Source organism: Vespa crabro, chromosome 23 (genome assembly GCF_910589235.1).
Source record: "Vespa crabro chromosome 23, iyVesCrab1.2, whole genome shotgun sequence".
Lineage (NCBI taxonomy): Eukaryota > Metazoa > Arthropoda > Insecta > Hymenoptera > Vespidae > Vespa > Vespa crabro.
In genome coordinates, this window is record NC_060977.1 from 1,122,288 (window position 1) to 1,133,428 (window position 11,141).

General features: G+C 30.7%; 2 protein-coding genes across 4 annotated transcripts; one reads left to right on the forward strand and one right to left on the reverse strand.

The window, feature by feature from the left end:
- Nucleotides 1–467: 467 nt before the first annotated feature.
- On the reverse strand, nt 468–5,156 carry LOC124432095 (dyslexia-associated protein KIAA0319). Of its 3 annotated transcripts, XM_046980655.1 has the most exons (16): nt 5,020–5,156; nt 4,767–4,904; nt 4,660–4,695; nt 4,142–4,557; nt 3,899–4,068; nt 3,420–3,806; nt 2,733–3,332; nt 2,555–2,666; nt 2,321–2,469; nt 2,022–2,212; nt 1,841–1,940; nt 1,432–1,752; nt 1,236–1,337; nt 991–1,167; nt 761–910; nt 468–668 (listed from the first exon to the last, which is right to left on the reverse strand). In XM_046980655.1, the coding sequence occupies exons 4-15, from the start codon at nt 4,549–4,551 to the stop codon at nt 786–788; spliced, it is 2,844 nt and encodes a 947-aa protein (XP_046836611.1). In that variant the 5' UTR covers nt 4,552–4,557; nt 4,660–4,695; nt 4,767–4,904; nt 5,020–5,156; the 3' UTR covers nt 468–668; nt 761–785. The 3 variants fall into 3 exon arrangements, with proteins under 3 accessions (XP_046836611.1, XP_046836610.1, XP_046836612.1); XM_046980654.1 differs by having other exon boundaries at nt 4,660–4,904; XM_046980656.1 differs by lacking the exon at nt 4,767–4,904 and having other exon boundaries at nt 5,020–5,149.
- A 158-nt stretch (nt 5,157–5,314) lies between these two features.
- Nucleotides 5,315–10,996, forward strand: LOC124432094 (protein smoothened). The gene is made up of 8 exons (XM_046980652.1): nt 5,315–5,903; nt 6,109–6,426; nt 6,557–6,997; nt 7,077–7,249; nt 7,334–7,674; nt 7,860–8,061; nt 8,153–8,323; nt 8,402–10,996. The coding sequence occupies exons 1-8, from the start codon at nt 5,895–5,897 to the stop codon at nt 9,657–9,659; spliced, it is 2,913 nt and encodes a 970-aa protein (XP_046836608.1). The 5' UTR covers nt 5,315–5,894; the 3' UTR covers nt 9,660–10,996.
- The last annotated feature ends 145 nt before the right edge of the window (nt 10,997–11,141 follow it).

Here is an 11,141-nt window from a genome sequence, read left to right on the forward strand (position 1 = left end):
TATATATATCCACTATAAAAATAATAATACTACAAAAAAAGAAATAAATCACTGCTAAACTAACTTGACTTGTTTATCTGACATAAAATTTGCATCAATAAAATTTTGTTGCCACGCACTGTGAATAATAAATTTTATTCAATATTCATATACGTGTAAAAATAAAATCGACGATGTAAATATCGAAGAGTAAATAGTACATACAAATGGTTTACAGATTAGAAGTAAATACTATATATAAATATTAATTTAAATATATTTTGTCAAGGCCGTTATTGTGTAATTTATAAAACTGTCAAAGTGTTTTGATCATTCTGTAACATTAAGTATATCTGTAAATAATTGGTAATATCTACCAAGAAATATATGACAAGAAGTTCTTTTTTTTTTTTTTTAAAGCATAACGAATATATGAATACTGCATTAATTCATAATAATAAATAAATGATTGAAGTGCAATAAAAAGATATCATTATACTTTTATATTCAAACATTATCTACTTTGTTCGGTCCTTTTTACAAGTTTTGGTTTTAAAGATCATTAATTTTCTTATTATTGTAAGGTACTTAGTGTAGATTACAGCCCCATAACTGACTAGTACTTTATGTTTGGCCAAATTTACACACATGTGCGTTAATTATTTCAGTATGATTTTGTGAATGCAATACTGAAACATAAGAATATAGAATGTCAGGATACATTATTTTAGACATGTAAATATTAACTTATAAAAGAGTCATTTAAATATTAATTAATTACCTTAAATCTTCATTTGTTTTTACTTTCACAAACCATTACGAGCTTTACCATTTCTCATATGACTATTATTTCTTGCCTTACAATGTTCAAATAAGACATCGTATGAATCAGCATCTGAATCTGATAATACCATTTTAGTGTGTGGAGGAACTGTCAAATAAATTTTAATTTATTACAACGATTGTACGTTTTATCAACATATAAAGTTAATATTAAAACGCAAACATTACCATCATCTTCAGGTTCTGGTTGAAGAAGAGAATAACGAGCTGGCTTTTTTTTCGGACGCAATATTCTTCTCTTACTAGTACATATTCTCTGACATAAGCAGATAAGTCCCCAAATAAGTCCAACCCAACAAACAACCAAGGATAATAGTGCTATTAACACATACAAAATACTCCAGTCTGAAAGATACAATCGTAATATTATCGATGAATTAAATTGTATCAATTTATAAAAGACATTAACATACCACAATTTGATTCTCCATTACCAAAATATTTTTGTATTAAATTCTGCATCCAAAATGCTTCACACATACACTGTCGTGTTTCCTGATCACACACTCCATGACCTTATCCAAAAAATATTTGTATTATCTTTCTGATTATACTAATATTATCATAGCTATATTATATCCATAGTAACATGAAAAATATTTCTGTTACCTGAACAATTATTTTGACACAATGCAGTATCTATATTTGCTACTGATAGTTGTAATAAACCAGAATCTTGTTCGAGTTTTTGTTTTAATCTTTTAACCACATCTGGACCAGACATCGTTTCTTTGCCACCTCTTTTTTCTACATAAAATATTAGTACAGCTTTCCCTGTACGTGGTTCAGCTCTTAAGTTCCGTACGACAATGGACGCTTCATCTCGCAATAGCATTTGCAATTTTACAACCAGAGAATTTTTTTGAGATTCCGTTAATACATTAGCACCTATATTTAATGTCAATTCTACCAAATGCAGCAATTGAGGATCTGTAAATTCATTAATATGTTATTAATTAGTAGACATGCATTTTTCTTTAATATTATTTTTTTCTTTTTTTTTAATTCAGTTATTTACCTGATTTTACAATTACTGATACAGTATCTTCATTGCTTAATCCTTGTTCATCTGTTACTTTAAGTTTGAAAAGATATCGACCAGGCACTACATCTGTTAACTATCACAGATCAAAGAATTATCATTTATATGCAATATTAATTTTGCAATGTTATTCTATTATAAAAATATAAATTATTACCATTAATACTGGTGATTTATCTGTTCCTTCGACTATAGTGCCTACTGCAAGACTAGACGGTTCTCTCGTCCATAACCATTGTCCAATACGTAAATCGTCAGAAGATTGGGAACCATTAAGGATCAAGGCAACGATAGGAGCTATTATAGTTTGATCACCACCAGCATTTGCTTTAGGTGCTGCATTTTTATCTTTGAAAAAAAAAAAAACAAAGCATTTTAGATTAATATTATTTTAATATAAATTAATAATAGAATCTAAAATTCAATTTATATTTAATATGGAAATGGAATACATACTTTGTGTTACTTTGACACTTACTGTGTCAGAATCTTTATTTCCATTGTCATCAATCACTGTTAGCTTAAATAGATAATCTCCCTTAGTTAATTTTGTTACATTTGTAATAGATTCATTTACTGCAGAAAAATCAACTATACTGGGACCACTGTATAAGCAATATAGTTATAGGAAACATTAGCAAAGACATATAGAATAGAAGATATATTTAATATATAATACAATAATTATACCTCATTTGTTTCCAATGGTATGAAACTATTTTTATATCATCTTTACTCTTTCTACCATCTAATACCGTTCGTGTCTCTGGCAATGCAATAGTTATATCCTCTCCAGCATTAGCTACAAAATAATAATTATAAAAATTATTATTAAATGAAATGGGTTAATATTATACCACTAACTAACCTTTTGGTGGTTTATTTGTTGGAGGCTTTACGAAAACATGAATTTCGGCCGAAGAAGACTGGCCAGAATAATCTGTTACTTTAAGTACAAAAGTATACATTCCTTCTACTAAGTTTGATAGATGTAAATAGGGGGTTCTTGTAAATTGCATGTCCACGGCTTTGTTTTGATCGGAAGGACTTTTTGTCCATTCCCAGGTTGCTATTCCTCTATCATCTGTACTTAAGTTTCCATTAAGTATCAATGTATTTTGAGGTAAATAAATTATAACATCTTGTCCTGCATTCGCACTTGGCGGATAATCGATTACTTTTAAAACTGTTATATTAGCTTTTGTAGAATTTGTGACATGATCGGAGTCTTCAACTGTTAGCTTAAAGGTATAATTTCCAGCGATAAGATTATCCAGTTGTAAGGTGGGAGTATCAACTAAATTAGGCTGATATCCAATAGGACCTTGTTGCAATTCCCAATGATAAGAAATTATGTGATCATCATCTTTACTCGTTGATCCATCTAATACGGCTCCCGTATTCGGTAATTTTACAACTTGCGAGGCAGGTGAAATTATGGCAATTGGCGCTTGATTTATTCTTTTGGCTAATTTTTAAAAGTTTACAATGAGAAATATTTCAATATAAGAAATTTTGTAGTTTAAAAAAATACATAAATGATAGAATAACTTACGTGGTAAAACACTGACATTTGCATAGGCTTCTCCATAAGCATTTGGATTACTTACAGCTACTTTAAATCTGTATAAACCTTCTGATAAATTACTCAGCTTAACAGTTATACGATTTTGATCAGTCATTATTCCTGTATGGCCTTCTGGTTGACTAAGTAAACTCCAAGCGTAATTGTAATGTTCATTGCCTTGTTCGGCAGGTATTGTGTATGCTGATAACGTTACTTCATTCTCTGGCAAGCGTACTTCTTTAGAAACTGCAGATACTAACAACTGTATTAAGGTAGGCTTCACAGATGTAGTTGTACCTTTTAAAATTTCACCATTTATTTGAGGAGTAACACTAAGTTCTGCAGTTTCTATGTCATCTACCACCACACAAGTACCTGCAATTCGAAATACATTGTAGGTGTAGAATAATTCTTAAAATTAATCAAATATGTACTTATACAGAAAAAAAATTATATGCTATATATACCGGCGATATTCCTTTTGAATCCAAAACTGCACTGACAAATACCAACGTCATCTTTTTCTTCATGTCTAATACATACTTCATTAGATGCACACTCAGTTGGATCTATACAACTAACACTATACGTTTCAAATACAACATGACTATCGTCAATGTTATCCATTAATAAGGGCCTATATGAATTTTATAAATATTTTAGCAGTTTGATAAAGAATTTCTTAAAGAAAAATTATCTAAAATATTTACCCAGTTTCATCGTTTACTTGATTCAATAGGTCGCTCCATATTTCATTATCTTTTATCGGTTTGACTAAAACCATACTAGGTGCATTCTCATTTGGTAATTCAGGTCTATATAATGGCATGCACATTTTCGAATTACTACATTTCACATGATAACACGTGCTATTATGCATCAGAGCTACATTACATCGTAATTTATTGCAACAAGTAGCGACGCAATGTTTCATATTTGTTACATGAGACCATGGCGTGAAAATACTTTGAGATAGATTTCCACGAGGCAAATATTTTGTAAATACATGAGGATATAAGCTAGGGCATATTATTTGCCATTTTCTATCCCAATCAGAAAAATCTCCAATGCAAGTTCCAAATAAGAATAAATATAGTCCAAGGTAATAAATAGTAAACATTTTTAGCTGCAATTAATAAAAAGAAAGATTTAATCAAAATCGGTTATCGACTTTGGATATTAATTAATTTTGACGACGAAGAAAATCAATATATTTTTGTTTATTTACCTTATTATGCTTTTCTGAAGAATGATAAATATTTCACTGTAAAATAAAGTTCTCTCTTAGATGTTTTTATATATCATATATATCATTTACACATAAACTGCATTTACAAACTGTCGACGATTCGTCCCTGTGTCGTTATTTTAAAATAATTCACAGCTATACATGATGAAGGCTTATCATATATTAGTAGCATGTTATTATCACGACCAGCAGCTAATCAACTATAAGGGTAATTATCATACTTCCTGGTAAGCCAAAGAAAGGAAATTTAATAATAACTGATAAAATATTACATTATTAAACTATTCACAACATTGGGTCCAACTTCATCGATTAATTATTTGGATTTTTTTCACTTACATAGAAATCAAAAGCTTTGTTCAAGAGATAACACTATTTAATTTCGTTTATATTCTCTTTGACACCTGCATCACTTGCATACACCATTGCGCATGAATTTCTGATTAAATGTAGATGTCGACACTGATGAATCAACAATCAAACTGATAACAAGCCTGAAAATATATAACATAACAAAATAAAAATAGAAAATATACGCATAGATTTTATATAAATATATACATATATGTCATAAATAAAATAAATAAATGTTATGACGGCAAATAGAGAAAGTATACAACAGTACAATTTTGTACAAATAACATTTTATGACCAACAAAAGAGTAACAGACTGCACTTAATCGAATGAAAGGTTCAAATTTTTAAACTTTTACCGCCATAATGTGATATTACATATGGTGACGCCTTAATAATATTCAACGTTACAGGATTATATTGGTTTTATTATATTATATAGCTTTAGAAAAAATTTCTCTCATGTAAAAACTCAAGTATTATTTATTTGTTCAAGGATTAGGAAAGAAAAAAAGAAATTAAATAAAAAACAAAGAAAAAGAAAAAGAAGAAGAAAGAAAAAGAAAGAGAGAAACATGTAGCGCTGCCAGTGAATTATGTACGAAACAGTCTAGCAGCCTGGTACATTCAAACTTGGGAAATGCGAAACAATGCGAAGTGTGGTATGGGCGAACGGCGGCCGTCGTGGGTGGTCCAAGTGGTTCTGAGAGCAAGCTTGTCTCGTGTGTGGTCCAAGCCGTTCGTACACTGGACGCGACTATCGCTCTGCCGCCAGAAGATGCGAGACACTTTGACCGTACAAAAGGGAGGCCTTTCTCCGTGGCTAATCGAGATTAGCTGAAGGAAATATTTCTATCTCTATGCCTGAGGTATAATTTTTTTTCATTATTTACATCTCAATGAAAAATCTTTTCATTGTTTACATTTAGCCACGTGACTACTTTTTAAATAAAATACGCGCGCTTTGTTCTATCTCCTCTCTTTCTTTCTCTTTTTTTTTTTTTGCTGATTTTATAATTTAATTTGTCCCCTTTAATGTATCAACATTATAGCTCTATGGTATTATTATTTCAGATTATGATCTTGTTAATATGTTGCATGCTTATACTTCATGGTGTCAAGTCAGAATTGGAACATACTTTTACTGGTAATTCTAATAATGAAAATAAAACATGGAAGGACTTAGATTTGAGTCACAGACACAGAATCAAGGATTCCAATTATCTGCTGGACAGGTATCCTTTGGGAGAACTACCTACTGATTCTGAGAACTGCCGTAGACCTGCAAAATGTATACCTTTACAGAAAAACACTTGTATGGGTACCAGATTACCTTATGCATCTACCACATTAGATCTTGTATCTGAATATACAACACAAAAAATAATCGAGGTATGTGTAATGATTTAAATTTAAAAATTTTTAAGATTTTGAATTTTGAAGTGACATAGTTTTCACAATTGTAAACTTCTATTCTATTCGACATTTAAAATATATAATTTTCATCTCATATTATTTCAAGGAAAAGTTATATTTACTACAAGCATTAAGACATATACCAAAGTGTTGGGCAGTTGTACAACCATTTTTATGCTCAATATTTATGCCAAAATGCATAAACGATACGGTTGATTTGCCATCTCAAGAAATGTGTAAGATGGTATCAGGACCGTGCAGAATAGTATTTAATCATACTATTTGGCCAAGTTTTGTTAAATGCGAGAATACAAAACTTTTTCCAAGATTATGTAAAAATGATATAAGAGAATTGAAATTCAATACGTCAGGTAAATGTTTAAAACCACTGATCCCTACCGATAATGCACTTGCAATTTTTGAGGGTGTAGATGGATGTGGTACACAGTGCAATGATCCATTTTTTACATTGGACGAACAAAAACAAATTCATTCTTTCATTGCTTGGGCTGCTGGTATTTGTTGTATGTTTAATTTTTTTACTGTGGTAAGTATAATATTTTTAGAGAGTAATAATAATAATATACCTTCCAGAAAGTTTAATATATTATTTGTGCATATTTCAGGTTACATTTTTAATAGACTGGAGAAGTGCAAATAAATATCCCGCATTAGTTATATTTTATATAAATTGTTGTTTTATGGTATCTTGTATAGGATGGCTGGTACAATTTACTCCTGGAAGTAGAGATGTGATTGTATGCCGTAAAGATGGAACATTAAGAATGAGTGAACCAAGGTATGTTTTATAATTTTGTTATTGCATAAAAAGGCAAATTTATGTGATAAAGATTATAGACTATATGTATATTGAAATTTTCAGCGGAGAAAACTTATCTTGTGTTGTTGTTTTTGTACTTGTTTATTATTCGCTGATGGCTGCAATGGTGTGGTTTGTAATTTTAACGTATGCTTGGCATATGAGTTTTCAAGCTCTTGGTAAAATTCAAGATAGGATCGATAAAAAGGGCGCTTATTTCCATCTGATCGCTTGGTGTTTACCGCTTGTTTTAACGGTAACGATTATGGCATTGGGAGAAATAGATGGTAATAGTGTTACGGGTATCTGTTTCGTGGGTTATACGAATCATGCAGTAAGAGCTTGGTTTCTACTTGGACCAGTGTTAATTGTTTTACTGGTTGGAGGATACTTTTTATCAAGAGGTAATATTTACTATATTATATATATATATATATATATATGTTTTCATTATATATGCTATAAAAACAATATATTTTTATTGTCCATGCTTCTGATGTTGTCATGTGTAGGTATTATAATAATGATAAGAAAATATCGAAATAATATTTTATAAAAAAAGAAATACACATTGTTTGATTTATTGTAGGATTGATCACACTTATTCGCCTAAAAATCAGTAGTCAGGAAATTATATCAGAAAGAGCAAGTTCTAAAATAAGAGAAACTATTGTTAGAATGGGCCTGTTTTCCATTTTTACATTTGCAGCAGTTGTAGTGACCTGCTATTGTCATATTCATGAATTTCAGCATTCTTGGCAGTGGCGACAAAGTTTTCGCGATTATATGATGTAAGAAAATAATTTCTACAAAGGATATTTTAAGCAGATTAGCATTTTTTTTTTTTGTAATTTTGAATAAACTTTTTCTTAATTATTGAAGATGTTCGATAACGACAAAGTACGCAGAAATATCTGAATGTAAAATGGAAGCAAGACCAAGCGCTGCCAAGTTGCAGTTGCATTTACTTTCACCATTTTTCGCTGGTATACTTATGTCATCATGGGTTTGGACAGGATCCACGGTAGATACATGGACTAGATTTCTCCGACGGTATGTTATTATATAATCTTTGTCAATGTTTACACGATACAAATGTTTTCTTTTTTTTTTTTTTTCTTTTTTTTTTAGGACTTTTAATTGTGAATCAGAAGAACCGATAAGATTGAAGAAACACAAAGTTATAGCACAAGCTTTTGCAAAACGCAAGACTTTCAACAATGCTGGTCGTTTATCAATTAGTTTTCATAATACTCACGAAGATCCGGTAGGACTGAATTTTGATCTCAACTCGGTAGCTTCGCAAGACTTTAGTTCAACTTGGGCTGCTGCTTTGCCAAAATTAGTAACAAGGAGAGGTGCACTTGTAGGTGGAACAACGGGTTCGGTATCCAGCAACAGAAGAAATTCAGTTGATTCTGAAATAAGTTTCAGCGTGAGACGTGTCTCTGTGGAATCTAGAAGAAATTCATTGGATTCTCAGATATCCGTTCAGATTGCTGAACTGAAAACAACGAGAAAAGTGGCAGGAAGTGCCCGTGGACGTCGTGGAAAGCGTAGAAGAGATTTTGCAAAATCAAGATCTGGAAAAGTTGGTCCACTTTTTCGACGAGGTAGTACTACATCCCAAGAGAGTCAGCTGGGTGCACAAATACTTTCAGCATTGACCATTGGTGGTACATCCAAAATACCACCTATTCAAGTGCCTAATATGAAAAGACGATCAGCTAGTGCTGGATTAGATGAGCGAGTTTTAAACTCTAAAATGCTCGAAGGGAAAGGCCCGGGTATGCTTCTACCATTTTTATTTCCAGATCAAAGCGGCAGTGATGAAAATTTAAGTAGCGAAGAAAAAAGACATCAAGATATGAGAGATAAAGATATTGATATAGAAGCAGGCAATGTCGAGAAAGAGGATCAAGATACTGATAGCGATGATAGTCAGCCTGACGAAGAAACGAAGATATTAGAACCGGAAGAACCATTAGAAAATAGTAAAAGTAAGACGAGTAATAAAAGTACCAAGAATTATTGTCACGAAAGTGATATTAGAAGTAGGGAAGGTCGTAAAAGCAAATATTTGTTACAAGACGAGGCTATTCTAAAGCATTTGCTTCAAGAATCTAGCGAAACGAAATTGAAATGTGAAACAGAGAAAAAGGACGTATACAAAAAGGCCGGTATGGGTGATCTAGCATCTAGCTTAACATCTTGCTGTCCCGAATTAACGCGGTTAATGCAATCGGATGGACAAACTAACGCAAGAGAAATAGCTACGCAAACTTCCTTGCCTCTCGATATTTTGGAAATGGAGGAACTGAAACAAAGTATCGATGAGATCATTAATAGCAGACATTGTAGTTCTAAAGGAACGCAAATGTCACCTTAATTAAATAAAAAAATTAAATTACTACGAGGTAAGACTGAAAATTAATACTGATAAATATTGTATATCATTGAAAAAAAGGAAATATTAACGTCCGAAGAACAATATTCATTAATATGTTCGACCTAACAATAGTGTGGCAACTAAAGTGTTGAAATCATGTATATTATATGTCTTTAATAGTTAAGGATATACGATTCTCTTAAATGGTATATCGAAACTTTTTTAATTAATGTAAATGACTTATGACATGATCTGGATACACAATAATATTTATATATATATATATCTATATTTTTATATATTTTATTATTATTAAAATAGTCATAAATTTTTTCCGACGAATGATTTAATGCATTTATAATGTCAGATTTGCAAGTGTATCATGTGTTAAGAAATATAAAGTAACTTTCTTTTTTCATAGAGAATCAAATTATTTCAATATACTTACATATTATTTTATATGAACATTGAAAGAAAATTTACTTATACAAGGATGTTTATACATAACAAATTTATGTATAAAATATCTTATATTTCAATAGTAGGTATAAACAATATAAACGATAACTCACATATAATCATTAAAAAAATTTTTTTAAATTAAATTAGTATAAAATATAAAGTATAAATGAATTATTAGATTTGTGTCAATGAAATTGTTTTAAACTCATCCTTGGCAATATAAAAGCGCATCGCGCTTTCTAAAACCTCCTGACAATGTTTTTCTCATTTTTTCTCCCTCTTTCTTTGTCTATTATTTGTAATTCTATGCGAGACCAGGTTCCTCTTGTTCAGGTTCAATGGACATTATGCTTTCAAATCTGGGCTGTTATTCTCTGCTAGGTATTTTTTACCTATACCCGATACAAATTTATATATATATATATATATGTAAATTTATATCTTAACTTTATTTTTTGCTAGAGAACAAGATTTATATACAAGATTTTTAACGAATTAAAGAGCGTACAATGTATAGATATATATATCTTGGTTGGTATATACCTTTAGTGTGTTTACCTACGTGCACACCATATTAATTCGATTGCTTTTATTGTTATATTATTCTCCCATTATAAAAAGTACAAAAATAATGATTATTACGAGTTTCAATAAGAGCGCATTTTCCGAATTTTATTTACAATCAATCACTGTGATCCAGGCACTCTTATTTAACGTGTGAAATTAGTTTTCCCTTGGGGTAAACAAAAAAAAACACATTTATTTTAAAGCTATGGTCAGAAAAAATCAGCTAACATGCTACGAGCGTCAGTCAGCCTTTTGAGCAAAATTAACGCAACAACAAAAAGAAGACTGGATTATCGATTCAGCATTACTGTAAAATCTGCCCATGTGCATGCGTTATTTTGGGGGTTGCAGGGACGGGAAGGCTTTCGTCTGCTTGGTTCTGTTTACTTTTTTCTTGTTTTATGTTTTGCATTTTTTTTCTTTTTTTTTTTTAAATAAGAAAAAATGTGCATA

Coding starts and splice junctions, on each gene's coding strand:
- LOC124432095 (XM_046980655.1), bottom strand. CDS start 4,551: ATGTTTACTATTTATTACCTTGGACTATATTTATTCTTATTTGGAACT. Junction 3,333..3,419: donor AAATGTCAGTGTTTTACCAC/GTAAGTTATTCT, acceptor TTTAAAAATTAG/CCAAAAGAATAAATCAAGCG. Junction 2,470..2,554: donor TACCATTGGAAACAAATGAG/GTATAATTATTG, acceptor TTGCTTATACAG/TGGTCCCAGTATAGTTGATT.
- LOC124432094 (XM_046980652.1), top strand. Junction 6,427..6,556: donor CAACACAAAAAATAATCGAG/GTATGTGTAATG, acceptor TATTATTTCAAG/GAAAAGTTATATTTACTACA. Junction 6,998..7,076: donor TGTTTAATTTTTTTACTGTG/GTAAGTATAATA, acceptor TGCATATTTCAG/GTTACATTTTTAATAGACTG.